The sequence below is a fragment of the Lygodium microphyllum genome, chromosome 14, assembly GCF_053477565.2.
Source record: "Lygodium microphyllum isolate KBCC chromosome 14, Lygodium_microphyllum_v1.1.10, whole genome shotgun sequence".
Lineage (NCBI taxonomy): Eukaryota > Viridiplantae > Streptophyta > Polypodiopsida > Schizaeales > Lygodiaceae > Lygodium > Lygodium microphyllum.
Window position 1 is genome coordinate 129,632,119 of NC_141148.1, and position 18,802 is coordinate 129,650,920.

Genomic DNA, 18,802 nt, shown 5'->3' on the forward strand with positions numbered 1-18,802 from the left:
AAAAATAAGGTTTTTTTAGACATCCATTGTTGGATTATACTTTTGTTATGTTGCTTTTATTGGGCTTTACTTAGTCTTACTTTTCCGTTGTGGCACTTATTTGGCTTTAAACGATCTCAATTCAATTACGTTATTTGCCTCTTCCGATTTGTTGGGTTTAGCATAGAATTATGCATAGAGCATGGTGTTTGTTGCATACAGAGCATAGTGTTTGTCCTTTTTTGTAAGTAAAGGCCGAACCAGGCATTGCTTCATCTCTTCACTTGCAAAAACATGAAACAAGCAAGATCCAACCTTGCGAGCTTCACAATGATGCAAAGCTAGGCGAGACACATCATTTGACAACCACTAACAACATTGCTAGCTTCACAATGATGCAAAGCTATGCGAGACACGTCATTTACCAAGCCAACTAGGAACATATAAGAGATATACAACCTATATATATAGTTGCCATATGGACATCCATTTTTGGGGCACATTTGTGTCTCTCTCTCGAAAACGATCACCAAAGGCAATTAATACTTCGATGATACAAAGCCTAAAGCTACTTCTTGTGCTTCCCCTCCCTCTCTCCGCCCTTCCTCTCTCTCTCTCTTCCTCTCTCTCTCTCTCTCTCTGTGCGTGTCTGTGGCTGCCTGCGAGTTAAATTATCGGAGGAGCTTGATCGGCCCGAATTTTTCCTGCTCTGTCGTCGTCCGCATCTATAGCCGATCAAAGGCCATGGGCTCAGGTTTGCCATCTCTCGACTTTCCTCTCATGTTTTCCGTTTTGCCCCATTCATTTGCCCCAATCGCCAACATTATTTCTGATACCGCTGATTGAGGCGTCCTTGAAACCCTAACCTCATTCTAATGCAATGCGACTTCATACGACTGGAAGGAGAATTGATTAGAAACCGAACAGTTTCTCTATGTGTAAGTCGCTGGGGATTTATGCCGTCCCATTGGATATCCGAGGACGTACTTTTGGATCTTTTGGGATAGTTCTGCACTTACCAGCAAAAAAAGGATCTCGCAGCTGGTGTTTCAGATGAGCATGATGTTTTTTCGAGTCACAAATTTTGGCCGCATTTCAGTATGCCTTCTAGAGTTCATAAGGTGAACCTGCAGCGAAGTCCTTTGTTAAATAATGTACTGTATCAAGTCCTTGCGATCAAGATTGCAGAGTTCTAAGTTGTTCAGGCATTGTCGCTTGAAAGATCAATAATCTACTTCTATCGGCAGTTCAGAGACTCCATAATTTCAGTGTGTTTCTTGCAGCTTAATTCGTGATCCTGAAGATACATGATGCATTGCATGAGCTGGGGGTTTATCCATTTGGACGTTTTAGCATGGAATGATCTTTCTGGACCTTGAAGGTTTTTTAAACTTGTTCTTTTCATGTGGTAGATGCAGACATGGAAGATTATGGTTTTGAATACTCCGAAGAAGAGCCAGAAGAGCAGGATGTGGACATTGAAAATCAGTATTACAATTCAAAAGGTTTGCACAGTTTTACTCAACGGTATATGCATGGTAGAATGGTATTTACATGCCACTACCAATGTGCCATGTACATGGTCGTTTACTTAGAAACTACATGTGACATCCTGTGATTTGCATTGCATCCTTGCATTGTGTAACGTATTCAGCTGGCAAGTGTGTCCAAGTGCTTCTGCCTGAACCATTGAAAATGGATGCTTACTGCAACAATTTCACATGTCAAGTCACCTGGGTTTATTGCTGGCTCTTTGGGATGCGATTTTGACTTTCATTGACATTTTTAATGATCATGATCAAATCAAGCACAGAGGCAGTTCTTAACTGTACTTTATGTTGTTGCAGGCTTGGTTGAGACGGATCCAGAAGGTGCCTTGTTGGGGTTTACAGAGGTGGTGAAAATGGAAGGGGAGAAGGGAGAATGGTGTGTTGTATTGCTTGTCTACTCGTTCTAAAGTTTTTCAGGAAATATATGTCAACTAGAAATCTGTGTTGACAGGGGGTTCAAGGCTTTGAAGCAAACTGTTAAACTGCACTATCGGTTGGGCAACTATAAGCAAATGATGGAGGCTTACAGGGAGATGCTAACATATATTAAGGCAGCAGTGACTCGAAATTATAGTGAAAAATGCATAAATAATATTCTGGATTTTGTATCTGGAAGTGCTAGTCAAAACATGGAATTACTCCAGGACTTTTACCAGACTACGTTGAAAGCGCTTGAGGATGCAAAAAATGAAGTGAGTTTTGTCAACCTTGTCAGCCCCTTTTTGAAGTTTGATAATACTTTTCCTGGGGTCCTTTTCAATGACTTTTATCACACGTGCATTCCACTACAGAGATTATGGTTCAAGACAAACTTAAAATTATGCAAACTATGGTTTGATATGAAGGAGTATGGTCGCATGAACAAGGTTGGTTAATCTCTCAAATAGTTACAGTCAGTCATGAAAGTCAGAAGATGGTTCAACTTGAGGTGCTAAAAAGTTTAAAGACCTCATTTTTGTTTTTGCCAGATTTTAAAAGACCTGCATAAGTCTTGTCAAAGGGAAGATGGCTCTGATGATCAGAAGAAAGGCACACAGCTTCTAGAAGTGTATGCAATTGAGATACAGATGTACACAGAGACAAAAAACAACAAGAAGTTGAAGGTTTCTTATTATGGCCTTTTTTATCACTGGTTTTTCCTAGTGTCGTTTATGAACAAGTTGTGATGAAGTATGGACATCCCGATGATCTCAGTAAGTAATTAGTGGCATATTGATAAATGTTATTATTGCCACACTGACCATCTCTATTTGGTCTTTGAATGCAAGAAGGATTATGCATGATCTGGTCCCAATGGCAGCTCAGTTCAAGTTGCAAATGCTTCTTGAGAGCTTAGTTCAAAAATATAAGGCCAAACTATCTTAAACTTTAGGGCTTTTATTTTGCTGTAGGACTTCTATTGGCAGGTGGAAATGTGTCTGCAGAGTGAGTTGCAAGCAATCTAGGCAGCATTGGCATCAGTTGGACCACTCTTCTCTTTGCTCCTGTGTCTACTATTGTGTTTTCTTGCTAGTGTCTTGTGTGAGTGAAGGGTGTGTGTTTGAGTTGGTACTAGAGCTTGCATTTTGGGCCTAGGTCTGCATTTTCCATTTTGTCTGCTGTTGGAGGAGCACGCAGCTGTCATTTCTGGCAGCAGAAGTGCTTACTGCTGTTTGGTACTGTTTGGGAGGAAGCTCCAAGTTACCAATTTTTCCTGTCATGGACTCAAAATGTCAGAAGACCCAAATTTTTGGTTTTTAGTATTGACATTGGAACAACTTGGAAGGCACTTCACCACTGATGGAGAAAAGTGCCAAATGCCCAGAATCAGGTTGCTGCAGTGTTGGAGGACTACTGATATCATTTTACCTAGTGCTGTACCCCAAAGTGAAATCTTGCATAAGGGCCTCTAAATGACGAAAGAATGCAGAGTTGAAGAGGGACATTGATGTTGTTTCAGACAATTTAAGAGGGATTGTCTTGCGGATATTCACCACTTGCTTATTGTTGTTGCGAATAGGGGTTGATCAGGCGTACAGACCCCTTGTCAAAGGTTTAGGGCAAGTATGAATTGTGGGAACAAAGTGGATAAGGTATGAGGTAGCCATTTGATCAGAGAATTCTAACATCTTATGCTCTCTTTGGTTGCAAGTGGACTTGATTCATAGCCAGCCTTGCATTGTATGATCATGAGGGTTGCTTTAATAGTGCAGTGTGCACGCATTGCTTTTCTGATGTAACTTGATGGGATGAAGCAACCCAAAAACTCATTGGATGGGTTATGAATGGGTCACATTTTGGACAAGAAACTCATCAACTCATTGGCAATTGTTGATTAGTACTCCAACATTCTTTGGATGAATAATGGATTGCTTATTTGGATGAACAATGGATGGATTACCTAAACAGGCATAACTCAATAGATGTTGCTATGGATGGATTACCAAAATTCACTCATTGGATGACTTGTCGATCTGCTCTTCAATAGCATGGATACAGATATATGTTCGGTGTGAATGACAATCAAGAAGTTGAAGGGAAAATTTTCAATTGCATTGTGCATTCTTGTGAGGCATGGTTGGATTTTTGTGTGCATTGTGTTTTGCAAGATTGAAATAGGAAGGAATTGATGAGACTTATACAAGTAGTGGAGCTTGTGGCTCAATTAAATATGTGCAAAACCCAAGTAGTTCTTGAGTCTTGACATAGAAACACTTGACATATGCACATTTGACATATAAACTAGTATGCTTGTTCTAGGGTTGGATTGACTAAATACAACAATGTATTGATTAGGGACAATTTGTCTAAAAAAGAAGGTTAACTCATTTAAAATGTGGCAATCCAAGAGGTGTTGCACAATTGTCAATAGCACCGGCATTGAAAGCGTAGAATTCTGATGTGGTAGGCTGATGCAAGCGATGACGAGTGAGAAACTGTCACAAGACTGTGACAACTATTACCTTTTTGTTGATTTCTTTATTACATATTTTATTTGGTTTTTCTTTTTGGAAGGATCCCTCTTGAAATCTAAACGCTTGAGTTGCATGGCCAGTATGTGAAACAAACAGGAATGTCTAGTGAATCAAGACTGGACAGTTAAGGTCAAGTATAAGTCTGGAAGAGACTGATGGCACTGTAGATTGACAAGCCTGGAAGAGATTTGTGAAAGTGTATATGGACAAGTGTGTTGAAGAACTAGCCTGGAAGAGACTAGTTCAAAGTGAAGATGGTCAAATCTCTGAGAGATTAGTCCATGTGGGGTCATCAGTGAAAATTTAGTTTCAGTTGAGCTACATTACAGATTTGGATGTAGCCATAGCTGCAAAGATGGTTAGAAGACTAGTGGGGATGTAATGGAAGCAACTCCTAAAATTTAGGGAGCTACTATTTTTGGACCCCAAAATCTGTTCGCATCATTATCTTCGTTTTTGTACGAGGATTAATCCTTTGGTCTGTGCTGAGGTCAAATTTTGAACCGAGGATGGAGAATTTTAGACCGAAAGGTTTAAACAGGAAAATTGTTACATGTATGCCATGTGTCACAATTGGGGCATAAATTCCCAAAAGAGAGAGAGAGGGCAGCACAAAAACGAGTTTCAATGCATGGGGGGCTCATTTTTGTGAAAGGGAGATGGATTGCTGCAGATGGAGAGCTCTTGAGAGCTGGTCTACCTTATCTATGGTGCACAGAGGCTTGAGCTTGCTTCCTACTCTCTCTCTCTCTCCCTGACAGTAAGGTTATGCTGCAGAATCAAGGGCCTTTCTTCTAATTTAGGTACAGCTGTGTGGAATATGCTGTTTTTGTGAGAGTGCGCAACGGAAGAAGAACACGAACACAGAGGAGGGGAGAGAGAAAGCAGGGAATAAAGGAAGAAAGTCTGCACTGACTGAGATGAATGCTGAATACACTGAAATGGACTGATCAGTCCCTGCACGCAGCCCGGAGCGTCAGTGAGGGCACCAGAACAGACTGAAAGCAATGGCAGCACCAATGCTGGAGTGGGAGAGGACGGAGAGTGTGCTGAACCTGCAGAAGACAATGCTGGAAATGACTGGGGGGCTGCTATATATAGCCCCAGGTCAGAAAACTGGCCGACCTGCCAAATTTGGCCGACTTGGCCAGATCTGGCCGACCTGCCCAGAAATCTGGGCCGACTGCACACCAAAAGGCCCAGTGTGGGCTGTGTGACTCCCGGAAGCTGAATGCAGACAAAAACAGCAGCTACCAAGCTGACAGAGCTCCTCTGTCTCCTGTCAGACTCTGACAGGAGCTCACAACCAGGAGATGACAGACTGAGAATGATAATAGAGCAGGCTAACACCCCCTCTCAGATCCTGGGAGGGTCTGAAGACCTAAGAACCGCATGTGAGGAAGCAAAGAAGCCTGAGACAAAGGCTTCGTGAAGAGATCAGCCACATTAGCCGCCGTGGGACAATATACCACCACCAGCTCCGAAGCCACGATCCGCTCTCGAACATAGTGATACTGAACCTCAATGTGCTTCGTGCGAGCATGAAACACCGGGTTCTTTGCCAGAGCAAGAGCACTCTGGTTGTCCACGCGCAGCTCCGTAGGTCCGGTCTGGGAAAAGCCAATCTCCGCCAGTAAGCGACGGAGCCAAACGGCCTCCATAGCGGTCGAACATAGGGCCCGATACTCAGCCTCTGTAGAAGAAAGCTCCACAGTAGGCTGCTTCTTGCTGCTCCAAGAGACAGCACCGGATCCAAGGGTGAAAGCATAACCTGTAGTGGATCGTCTCGAATCCACATCACCTGCCCAATCAGAATCACTCCATCCAGAAAGGGTAATCCCATCTCCATCCAGAAAGGGTAATCCCATCTCCATACATGATCCCGAAGGATCGAGTCCCCTGCAAATAGCGAAGAACACGCAAGGCTGCCTGCCAGTGATCGTGTGTAGGAGTCTTCATAAAAGAAGACAACAAAGCCACCACAAAAGAGATATCTGGCCGAGTGTGAAGCAGCCAGATGAGAGAGCCGACAAGGCACCTGTAACGAGTGGCATCTGTAAGGGGAACTCCATCTGCCAAAAGCTTGGACTCAGGGTCCATGGGGCAAGAAATAGGCCGACACGCGACCATACCAAACTCCGAAAGAAGCTCGGAGATGTACCTGTGCTGCGAGATAAAGATGCCCTGTGCCATCTGATAGATCTCCAGTCCTAGAAAGAAGTGAAGGATCCCTAGATCCGTCATATCAAACTCCTGCTGAAGAATGGACCGAGTATGCTCCACCTGCTGAGTGTCGCTTCCTGTAATGATAAGATCATCGACATACAAAATAAGGAAAATAGAAAGAGAACCCACACCCCGTAAATAGAGGTTGGGATCATGAGCGGAGCGCGCAAAGCCACTCTGTAGAAAGAAGCGGTCAATCCTCTGGTACCAAGCACGAGGAGCCTGCTTCAGGCCATAAAGAGCCTTCCGCAGTCTGTAGACATGATCCTCCTTCCCTGCACAAGAAAACTAGGAGGCTGCGTAACATAAATCTCCTCCTCAAGGACGCCATTCAGAAAAGCGGACTTGACGTCCATCTGATAAACAGGCCAACGGTGGTGAGCGGCAAGAGCCTAAAGAACTCGAATGGTGGACATCCTAGCTGTAGGAGCAAAAGTCTTGAAGTAGTCCAATCCTGCGCGCTGTGCAAAACCCTTGGCAACAAGCCTAGCCTTATGCTTGTCCAAGGAGCCATCTGCAAGATACTTGGTCTTAAAGACCCATTTTACACCTATCACCTTCCGTCTCTCGGGACGCGGTACAAGCTTCCAAGTATGGTTTCGCTCGATAGAATCGAGCTCGGCCTGCATAGCCTGTCTCCAAATATCCTGTGCAAGAGCCTCCTCCACAGTAGAAGGCTTGGAATCCTAAAGAATCTGAGACATAAGAGCATAGTTCACACACAGTGAACTATCCCGCTGGGCCTGTAATCGGGCTGATCGACGTGGACCTGTAGAAGAAGCAGGAAAGTGTGTAACACCTGAATCCTGCATGAGCCGGCGATACCACAAGGGAATCCTAAGAGACTCCTCCTGTTGCGAGGGAGACCTTGTAGTCTCCAGAACCTACAAAGCACCCATACCGGAGAGGGACTCCCCCTCATCAAATGAAGATAGATCCTCCGCACCTGAAAAAGGCTGTGTATCCCGAGAAGACTCCGGAGGGGAGGTGGAAGAGGTGGAAGAACTCGTAGAAGATGGAGGCACATCCACCAAAGGGGTAACAGAAGCCAGAGGAGGAGGAATGGGTGGGGTGCTAAGGGGTATCTTGGAAGGAAGAGAAGGTGGGGGAAGGTCCGTCGATGTCGAAGAAGCACCTGTAATAGAACCATCAATCGGATCCTCAGAGGCCGAAGCCTCATCAAAGATCACATCCCTGCTCACCTCAACCTTCCGTGTCGTCGGGTCGTAAAGCCGATATCCCTTCGTGGTCGTGCTATAACCCACGAAGATAAGCTTTCTCGACTTAGAGTCGAACTTCGTCTTCCTCTTCTTCTTGTCCACATGGACAAAAGCATCGCACCCAAAGATGCGAAAATGGGACACGGAAGGCTTCTTCCCAAAGAAAGCCTCATAAGGAGCCATGTCCTGTAAAGCCGAAGTCGGAGAGCAGTTGCGAATATGCACCGCTATAGCCACCGCCTCACCCCAAAGGAAATGAGGAAGACTCCTATGCTCCAGCATAGATCGGGCCATCTCCACCATGGTCCGATTCGCACGCTCCACCACACCATTCTCGGATGGTGTGTTCGGATGGGAATACTCCACCCGAATACCATGATCCCTGCAAAACTGAGAGAAAAGGTGAGAAGTGAACTCGCCACCGTGATCAGCTCGCACGCCACGAACTTTGGAAGTTGTTTGGGTCTCCACAAACACCTGCCACTCACAGAAACGGGAGTACGCCTCGCTCTTGAACTCCATGAAATAAGGCCACACATAACGACTAAAGTCGTCCACAATCAGCATCAAGTACCTGGCCTTCCCAAGGGAGGCCGTGCCCATTGGTCCGCAAAGGTCGGTGTGAACCAACTCAAGCGGAGAAGTAGCCCTCCTAGAAGCAACCTGAGGGTGAGGCTGCCTATGCTGCTTGCCCCTCAAGCAGCTAGGGCACAAAGTGTGAAGAGGAGGGAAATCTGGAAGTCCCTCCACCATCTTCCTCCGAGAAGCCCGCCGAAGAGAATCGAGGTTCAAATGACCATACCGAGCATGCCAAAGCAGCCCAAGCTCATGGGAAGTCCTCGCAGCCAAGGCTGTGAGCGTATAAAGCCCACCCTCCTGTGTACCCGTCCAAAGAGCATCACCTGTAGAAGCATCCTCCACTGTGACTGCATCCTGAGTAAAAATGACTCCGGTACCTAGCTGAGTAAGGCCATGCACAGACAATAGGTTAAAACCCAAATCAGGGACATAGAGAACTTTGGCGGAGGAAGACCGCCTGTCAGAAAACATAGGTAGAGTCCCCACGCCTCGAACAAGAACTGTAGAATTGTCACCAATGGTGACAGTACCCCCTCGGAACGAAGATCCTGAAGCCAATCCTGTCGGAAGGTCATATGTGAAGATGCTCCACTGTCTACGAGCCAAGGCTTCTCCCGAGTGGTAGAAGCTAGGGCTGTATCCTCCTCAACAAAGACATGCACAAATGCAGACTCTGTCGTGGCTGGGGCCGCCTTCGAGTCCTTCTCCTTGGGCTTCAAATGGGGATACTTCTGCCAACACTTCTCCTCGGGATGAGTGCCCTTCCCACAGTGGGGACATTTGGGCTTCTTCTCCTTCGCATCCTTCTTGTCCTCCTCCTTCTTGTCCTTGGCCTTCTGTCAGAGTGCAGCGGTGCGGAAGCGTAGGACTGCGAGAGAGAGAACGCAGAGAGAGAAGGGAGAGAAAGAGACAGTGGACAATGAAGATCTGCTGTATAAAGAATGCTGAATACAAAGATATACACGGGCGCAGTGCGCTGGACTGCGTGTCTCCAGCTCGACGATGCGACCTGCTGTCCACCTCGAAGTCTGCTGCAGTCTGCAGTGTCTGCTGTCTGAAATCTGTGAACAGAGACAGAAATCTGCACGGCACCGGTCTGTAATCTGCGACAGAGAAGAGTGGCCAGACTGCTGGAAACGTCGACTATAAATAGTCGAAAACTGCCACGAACTGGGGCGACAGAAAATAGGGCGCAGCCTGAATAAGTCGGCTGCATTAAATGCAGCCGACTGGGCTGCAGACAGTCGGACTGCCACGTGGCAGTCTGACTGCACAGTCCGACTGTGCAGCTGCCTGCCCTCCAGTCAGGCTATGATCTCTAACACCCCCTCTCAGAGCCTGGACAGGGCAGAAGCCTGAGGGATCTGGAATGTTGCCGAAGTAGAGCCTGAGGAAGCGCCTTCGTAAACAAATCCGCAAGATTGTCCTCCGTCTTGCAATACTCCACAGTGATGGTCTCATCCAAAAGCTTTTCTCGGATGAAGTGGTACTGAATCTCAATGTGCTTCGTCCGGGCATGAAAAATAGGGTTCCTCGCCAAGGCAATGCAACTCTCATTGTCACATCGCAGCAATGTAGGACGAGTCTGGGGACACCCAAGCTCCTCCAACAATCTCCGAAGCCACACAACCTCGCATGTGGTGGAAGACGCGGCCCGATACTCCGCCTCAGTAGACGAAAGGGCTACCGTGGGCTGCTTCTTGCTACTCCATGAAATAACACCTGCACCCAAAGTAAAGCAGTAACCTGTTGTAGACCGTCTGTGGTCCACGTCACCGGCCCAATCGGAGTCGCTCCAACCGGCAAGTACAAGATCTGACCCATCTGTCCCTGCGGGGTAATGAATCCCCAAATCAGACGTCCCCCTCAGATACCGAAGTATCCGCTGAGCAGCCTGCCAATGCACCGTCTTAGGTTCACTCATGAACCCTGCCAAGAGCCCAACAGCAAAACGTAGATCAACCCTCGTGTTGAGAAGCCAAATCAAGGACCCTATCAACTGTCGATAGCGGGACGCATCCGCCAAAGGAGAAGCTGAATGGGAAGTGGCCTTCCAGTTCGGATCCATAGGAGTAGAGAGGGCCCGACAATCTTCCATCTCAAAAGACACCAAGAGCTCCTGTACATATCTCTGTTGGGAGAGAAAGATCCCCCTCTGAGACTGATAAATCTCATGGCCTAAAAAGAAATGGAGTAGCCCCAAATCCGTCATCTCGAACGTCCGATGTAAAGCTGACTTTGTTTCCTGGACCTGCTGTGCATCATCACCTGTGACAATCAAATCATCAACATATAATACAAACAACACACAACCATCCTCGGAAGTGTGAACATACAGCTGCGGATCGGCCTTGGACCGTCGATATCCCAACTGAGACTGGAGGAACGAATCAATCTTCTCGTTCCAAGCTCGCGGGGCCTGCTTGAGGCCATACAGGGCCTTCTTCAACCTGTAGACTTTCCCATCTGAAGAACCAATGCCAGGAGGCTGCTCAACGTAGATCTCCTCCTTCAAATCACCATTCAGGAAGGCCGACTTCACATCCAACTGATAAACATGCCATCTCCTATGGCCAGCCAAAGCAAGAACAGCTCTAATGGTTGCCATACGAGCTGTGGGGGCAAAGGTGTCATGACAGTCAATCCCTGGGCGCTGGGCAAAACCCTTAGCAACAAGGCGAGCCTTGTGCTTATCCAAAGTACCATCACTGAGATATTTGGTCTTGAAGACCCACTTGACTCCAATCACCTTCTTCTTCGGGGGGCGTGGCACAAGTGACCAAGTGCCATTCCTCTCAATAGCCTCCAACTCAGCTTCCATAGCTTTCTTCCATGGGGCGGACTGTAAAGCCTCCTTCACGGAGGTGGGCTCTCGATCCTGCATAACACGGGACATCAAACAATAGTTGGAGCAAACAAGCTCCGAAGAATGCGCCTGGTGCCTCCGTGTCCGCCGCGGACCATCCTGCGGTCCCCACTCCTCAGGAACCCCCTCGATCCCTGAATCACGGAGTGTGTCACGGGCCCAGCGAGGAGGAGGCCGAACCTCCCCTCGTCGTTCTCCATCAGCAGAAGACTCTGGAATATCCACCGGTGGTAACTCCTCAGAGGTGTCCGGTGGAACAGTAGACTCTGGGTCAGAAACAAAATCATAATCAAAAGGCACGGGTTCCAGTGGAACTGTCGAAGGAGCCCAACTCTCCCCTGGATCTCCAAGAACGGGATGCTCCTCACCCGTTGAAGAAGCCGGAACCTCCACTAACCGCACATCACGGCTAGTGTACACATCCCCCTTGACGGGATCATACAGTCGGTAGCCTTGGGACTGGGAGCTATAGCCAACAAATACCTGTTTTCGGGAAGCCGCTTCAAATTTATCACGGTGAGCCTTGGGAATGTGAACATAGGCATCACACCCAAAGACTCGAAAGTAAGAAACATCTGGCTTCGTCCCAAAATAAGCCTCAAATGGAGTCATCCCTTCCACGGCTGAAGTAGGGGATCGATTAAGAATGTGGATTGCAGTAGCCACAGCCTCGGCCCACAGAACCTGAGGGGTCTGTCGGTGCTCCATCATGGTGCGCGCCATTTCGATCACACTGCGGTTCTTCCGTTCTAGAATACCATTTTCTTGAGGAGTATTGGTATTGGCAAACTCCTGGTGAATTCCTCTATCTGCACAAAACCGAGCAAATTCATTAGACACAAATTCACCTCCCTTGTCGGATCGCAAGGTCTTCAACTTCCGGCCTGATCGATTCTCCTCAAAGAGAAGCCAATCCTTGAAGTGCGAGAAAGCTTCTGACTTTAGTGCCAAAAAATAGGTCCATGTCATCCTGTTGTAGTCATCCACGATTAGCATGAAGTACGAGCTCCCACGCAGGGACTCATTCCTCATAGGGCCACATAGATCCGTAGATACTAGCTCCATCGGTGAAGTAGACCGCCGCGAAGCTATGTGGGGAATGGCATCCCTATGCTGCTTCCCCCGTATGCAGGAGATACATGGCTGCTGGCTCACCACTATATCCGGCAACCCTCGAACAAGCTGTCCACGTGACGCCTTCCGAAGATAGTCATAGTTCAGGTGACCAAACCGAGCATGCCATAACTCAGACTGTGACTGTGAGGTAAGAAGAAGAGTAGAGAGGGCAGTGGAAGACTTCAGTTTGTAAATGCCGTTCTCCTCATATCCAGATGATAGAACCTTCCTCGATACACGATCAAGGACTCGCACTGTAGAACTATCAAACTCCACCAAAAGACCAAGGGAGCAAATCTTATGGACTGAAAGGAGATGGTACCCTAATCCTGGTACATGCAAAACCTCTGAGGTATGTGTGCCACCTCGTCCATCCGGAATAAGCTGCATCTTACCCCGACCTGCAACTGAAACTGAAGAGCTGTCGCCAATGAGAACCTGCCCAGGCGAAGGTCGCAGCTGGGCAACACCATCTGATGAAGGAGTCATGTGCCGTGAGGCACCACTATCAACAATCCACTCTCGAGCTTGGGGAGCCGTCATCGCAGCATCAGAAGCATTCGGTGAAGCGTCCTCAATGACAACTAGATGTAGAAATGCAGCTGATGAGGGTGCAGCCACCGCTCCAGAATCCTTGGTATCCTTCTTCTTGGTATCCTTCGTGTCTTTGTCAGGGCAATCCTTCTTCCAATGGCCAGTCTTTCCACAAATATGACATGTGGAGTCTTTGTCCTTGTCCTTCTCCTTGTCCTTCTTGGACTTGTTATCCCCCTTCTTCTTCTTTTGGTCCTTCCCCTTCTTCTGAGAGGCTTGACCTGTCAACGCCTCCGTCTTGGAAGCATTCTGTCCCTTTAACTGTTCCTCTTGGTCCAAGACCATAGGAACCAACTCTTCCCAACGAAGAGTAGACTCTCGCCCCGAAGCAATAAGGGCAGAGTAAAATGTACCGAATCGTGGCGGCAACTGGGACAATAGTGTGATCGCCATGTCTTCGGAGGAAATCGGCTTCCCCGCATTCTGAACCTGCATCTGTAGCTGCCTTAGCTTGTTAATGTGTTCCCTTAGCGAAGAAGACTTATTGACGGACAAGGTCCGCATCTGTACCTCCAAAGAAACCCTCTTCATCAGGGTCATCCGATTGTACATTTGATCAAGCTCCAGCCATATCTCACGAGCCACCGTCAAGTGCTCGATGTGAGCGATCACGGCTGTAGTGCATGATAGAAAGAGAAAGGATCGAATCCTGGCATTCAGTTTGTCCCAATGAGACTGGGCCCTGGCCAACTCCGCACGAGCATCGGAAGAGAGTTTGGACTCATCTCTTACCGAAGGCCGGTCAATATCCTCCTGTACCAACTCCGCCAAATCATAGGACTCAAGGATGGCCAACATCATAACGCGCCAAATGCGGTAGTTGTCGCCGTCGAGCTTCTGATCTGTAGGAAGAGCCGGTAGGACAGGCACCTTCCGGTCCATAATCGCCTGGAACTCCAAGTCCATCTCTGTAGACATCTTCACCTGCAATGCCTTCTCAAACGCACAAGCAGCCCCCTCTTACTGGGTAAACTCAGCCTGCTAAGGCTCTTCCGCGTCCCGAAGCTTCTTCACCCGCCGGAGGCGATGAAAAAGAAAAACCCGCACTTTTAGGTTGAAAACTCAAACTTTCTCCGCGTCAAACAGCAGTAAACAGCAGCAAATCCACCACCTGTACTCCTTTCCTGTGCGCCCACACTCGTTTCAGCCTTGTTCCAAGGCACAGCCCTCTTGTCTGCCCTTAAACGCAAAAAACGCAAATTTGTGTCGCGATGGAAACTCCTCTTCAGGTTGATTCTGCGCTCAGTCAGCCCTCAAACACTGCTCTGATACCATGTCAGAGTGCAGCGGTGCGGAAGCGTAGGACTGAGAGAGAGAGAACGCAGAGAGAGAAGGGAGAGAAAGAGACAGTGGACAATGAAGATCTGCTGTATAAAGAATGCTGAATACAAAGATATACACGGGCGCAGTGCGCTGGACTGCGTGTCTCCACCTCGACGATGCGACCTGCTGTCCACCTCGAAGTCTGCTGCAGTCTGCACTGTCTGCTGTCTGAAATCTGTGAACAGAGACAGAAATCTGCACGGCACCGGTCTGTAATCTGCGACAGAGAAGAGTGGCCAGACTGCTGGAAACGTCGACTATAAATAGTCGAAAACTGCCACGAACTGGGGCGACAGAAAATAGGGCGCAGCCTGAATAAGTCGGCTGCATTAAATGCAGCCGACTGGGCTGCAGACAGTCGGACTGCCACGTGGCAGTCCGACTGTGCAGCTGCCTGCCCTCCAGTCAGGCTATGATCTCTAACACCTTCTCCTTCTTTTGTTTCTTCTTCTTGCCGCCACCTGTTCTTGCCGTAAAAGCCTTGGTGGAGCCACTGGCTCCCACCTCTTTGAGTCGATCGTCATGCTCCAAGACAAGCGGGGAAAGTTCCTCCCATAGGAGTGTCTCACGGGTCCTCGAGGTGATGAGGCTGGTATAGAAGACATCATAACGAGGTGATGGCAGCTGAGTCAACAGAATCATCGCCATATCCTCAGGCGATATCATACGACCAAGAGAAGCTAACTCGCCTCGCATGTCCTCCATCTTCGTGATGTGCTCCTTCATGGAAGAAGAATCATCAAGATTGAGCATCCGCAACTTCTTCTCCAAGGAAATCTTGTGGGCAAACGTCTTGTGCTGATACAAAGACGCAAGCTTCTTCCACACTTCCGCCGCGGTTTGTAACCTGTGAACATGTACAAGAACGGAATCATGTAGACTCATGAAAAGAAAGGAACAGGCTCAAGAGTTGAGCCTATCCCACAAGGCTGCACGGTCCATAGAGGTGCCATCGGACGAATCCACCGGGGAACGGTCGATGGGCGAAGAAACAAGCTCCCAAAGGTCGAATGTATCGAGGATGCATGCCACCTTGCACGACCAGAGGGAGTAGTTGGAACCATCCAACTTATCTTCCTTCGGAAAGGAAGGGAGAATCGGCACCTGAATGGAGGGAATCAAGGAAGGCATCCGCACATCTGAAGCAGTCTTCACGGAAGATACCTTCACGGTAGATGGAACCCTCTGAGATGCATGGACTGAAGAGGGACGAGTGCGAGGAGGCTCCTTCCGACGTCGAAACTCCTGATAATCCCGCCTCCGCTCAGAGGAATGATGAGAAAGGAGCTCATCCTCTGAGTCGTCAAAGCCTGAAAACTGGTAAGACATCTTCCAATCTGCAAAATACCAAAAAACCAAAGAAAATTGTGCCGAAGCCGAAGTATGACCAGCAGTATGGTCACCAACCACCAAGACGCAGGCTGTGATAGCCTACAAACACCTGGATCTGCAAAACGCAAAGCTAACTGATGAAGATCACCAGAAAAGAAGCCGCCAGCACCAAGACGCAACCAGGAAATGAGTCGCCAGTAGGAAATGTGCCGCCAAGAGTGGTAGCGACCATCAGATCTGCAAAACGCAGCCTGATGATGTGTCGCCCAGCAGAAGGAGGGACAGCCTGATGGAAAACGCAGGGAAAAAAGGGTCGCTGGTTGACGTGGCAGCCTCGGAAGAAGGCGTCTACAGCAAACGCAGGAAGAAGGGCCTCCTACAGGGGCCGCCTGGGCAGTTGAAGATGGGATGACAGCAGCAGAAGTGAGGTATCTCTCCACTTGGTTATGTCCTCCGTGCTCTCAGTCAGGCGATGATACCATGTGAGAGTGCGCAACGGAAGAAGAACACGAACACAGAGGAGGGGAGAGAGAAAGCAGGGAATGAAGGAAGAAAGTCTGCACTGACTGAGATGAATGCTGAACACTGAAATGGACTGATCAGTCCCTGCACGCAGCCCGGAGCGTCAGTGAGGGCACCGGAACAGACTGAAAGCAATGGCAGCATCAATGCCGGAGTGGGAGAGGACGGAGAGTGTGCTGAACCTATAGAAGACAATGCTGGAAATGACTGGGGGGCTGCTATATATAGCCCCAGGCCAGAAAACTGGCCGACCTGCCAAATTTGGCCGACTTGGCCAGATCTGGCCGACCTGCCAAATCTGGCCGACCTGCCCAGAAATCTGGGCCGACTGCACACCAAAAGGCCCAGTGTGGGCTGTGTGACTCCCGGAAGCTGAATGCAGACAAAAACAGCAGCTACCAAGTTGACATAGCTCCTCTGTCTCTTGTCAGACTCCGACAGGAGCTCACAACCAGGAGATGACAGACTGAGAATGATAATAGAGCAGGCTAACAGTTTTTGCATGAGGCAAGAGCCTCTTTTCTTTAGGAACAGGAGCAGTTGTTTGCTGCCCACAAGCAGGAACAGGTGAGGGTGGTAACCTCACCAAGCAAGTGTCTGAAACAGCATTAAATCAGTTCTGATTCTAGACTGTTCAGAGGTTATTTCAGAGCCCAATTGATGTCAGAATCAAGGGGCACTTGGCCAGATGATGTAGGACAGTGCAGGGAACAATATGAGCTGAGAATAGGTGTCAGAACAGGTCTGAACCAGTAATTACAGTGGGCTGAATAGTACAGGGAACAGTATGAGTTGTAAACAGGTTTCAGAACAGGTCTGAACCAGTAAATACAGCAGGCTGAAATGGGCAATTCTGCACTCCAACCAGAAGATTCAAACTTGGGCAGAGTTTCCCCTCCTGGTCAACTTGATTTGGGTCAGTAATTCTACTGTTATGCTGTCAAATTTCACCCAGAATAGGTGAAAGACAGCCCATTGTACTTTCTCTTTTTAAAAATAAAGAAATACCGCAAGGGGCGCCTAACTTAGGGGCCAACAGGGTGTATGTGTTGCAACAGGAGCATTCTAGCTTCCTGTATGTCTTCTTGATTCTGTGTCTTTAAGTTCAGGTAAAGTGGGCGACTGTTAAATTGGGTGAAAGCATTTATTTATTTTGGTTGTACACTATCGCCCTTCCCAGTGAACAGGCCGGTTACAGAAACACTATTGTTTCCAAGGTGTGCAACATAGGCGGTAGATGAAGGGGTATAGAGACTTAAAGAGATTCTCCAAGGCGAGGTGGTAGGTAGAACCACTTGTAGTAGGGATGGTGAAACCTTCACACTTGGGAAGGGTAGTGACTAACTTAACTTGTAAAAACACTTAATCAAACCACAATTTCAGTAAGTAATCATGTCACGAGGACTTATATTTTGAGATACTTTAATCTTGCTAATAACATTTGATTAAGTTATTAATTAAATGTGCAAGGTGGTTTAGCATATGTGATGCACATGGCAATTATTTCATGGTAATAGATCAAGGACTGTGAGAATATAGTGGTTTGTCATCAAAGGCAAAAGTTGTGATAAGTTGTGCCAGTTGGGTTGTGGGGGTTAGCTGGTGTCAGTTTTGACCCTAGGACAGTTATTTGGCTAATAAGTGTTGGTAGTGATACTAGGGACTAGCATTAATTAATTAATTAATGCCAGTCTTAAGGGTCAACAGAGATCGGGGACTACTCTAGGTTGCAAATGGCTTGGTCAATTTAATTATGGATGGGCACATTTAATTTTGAGTAGGGTCAAAAGGGCTGAAATCAATTTTTAGGATTATTTAATTTTGAAAATTAATTAAATAGTTGGATAATGCTGAAAAATGGGTTTAGAAGATTGCTACTTGGCAAAAGTGCCATGCAAACTGAGAAAACGTTCTAGTCCATTTTTTGATCAGAGAATAGCAATTTGTTGCAGAAGATAGGTATCTGGGAGCCTCAGCAAAGAGGGGACAGCAAGGAGTCACCTTCCAGGGGTTGGCAATAGCATTGTTGATCAGGTGACAACATTTTCGAGGTATTTGGCCGCCATGAGGACATGTATTTTTGATCATAATCTTTTAAAGGTCTAGAAGGACCCACAATTTGGTCTAAACCAATATTATTAGTTTGCTGTTCATGTTGCACTATTTGTCCAAGATCGGGCATTGCATTTTTCCCATTACTTTGTGAATTTTCAAATCGAGAGGCATCATCCCTGCTTGATTCCATTTCACTATCTGAAGACATTCTTGTTGTAATGCTTAGTTGAGTACAATTTCGGCACTAGAGTTGTCATGAGGACACGCATTTTTAAAACCTCACTTAACATGTGGATTAATTTTTAATCACATGGTTAAATACATGTTGTACATGTGAGGTGTAATTGGGGTTTGAGTAGATTTACGAGCCCAAGACTCTAGGAAATCAGGGGATGCCAAAAGCAAAAGTTGCTATAAGTTATGCTACACAGGTACTTGGTGGTAACTGGTGCGAGTTGTTGGCCTAGGTCATTCATTGGCCATAAG

At 47.4% G+C, this 18,802-nt stretch overlaps 1 protein-coding gene across 5 annotated transcripts in view; it reads left to right on the forward strand.

The window, feature by feature from the left end:
* Positions 1–515: 515 nt before the first annotated feature.
* Positions 516–18,802, forward strand: part of FUS12 (proteasome family protein) — an 85,178-nt gene continuing 66,891 nt past the window's right edge. For 3 of the 5 annotated variants that reach the window (XM_087693359.1, XM_087693361.1, XM_087693360.1), the window contains exons 1-6: positions 516–733; positions 1,392–1,484; positions 1,827–1,905; positions 1,981–2,221; positions 2,321–2,395; positions 2,498–2,632. In XM_087693359.1, the coding sequence (XP_087549485.1) occupies positions 724–733; positions 1,392–1,484; positions 1,827–1,905; positions 1,981–2,221; positions 2,321–2,395; positions 2,498–2,632 (633 nt within the window). In that variant the 5' untranslated portion in view covers positions 516–723. The remainder of the gene's footprint in view (positions 734–1,391; positions 1,485–1,826; positions 1,906–1,980; positions 2,222–2,320; positions 2,396–2,497; positions 2,633–18,802) is intronic. The other 2 variants (XM_087693362.1, XM_087693358.1) reach the window with 2 other exon arrangements.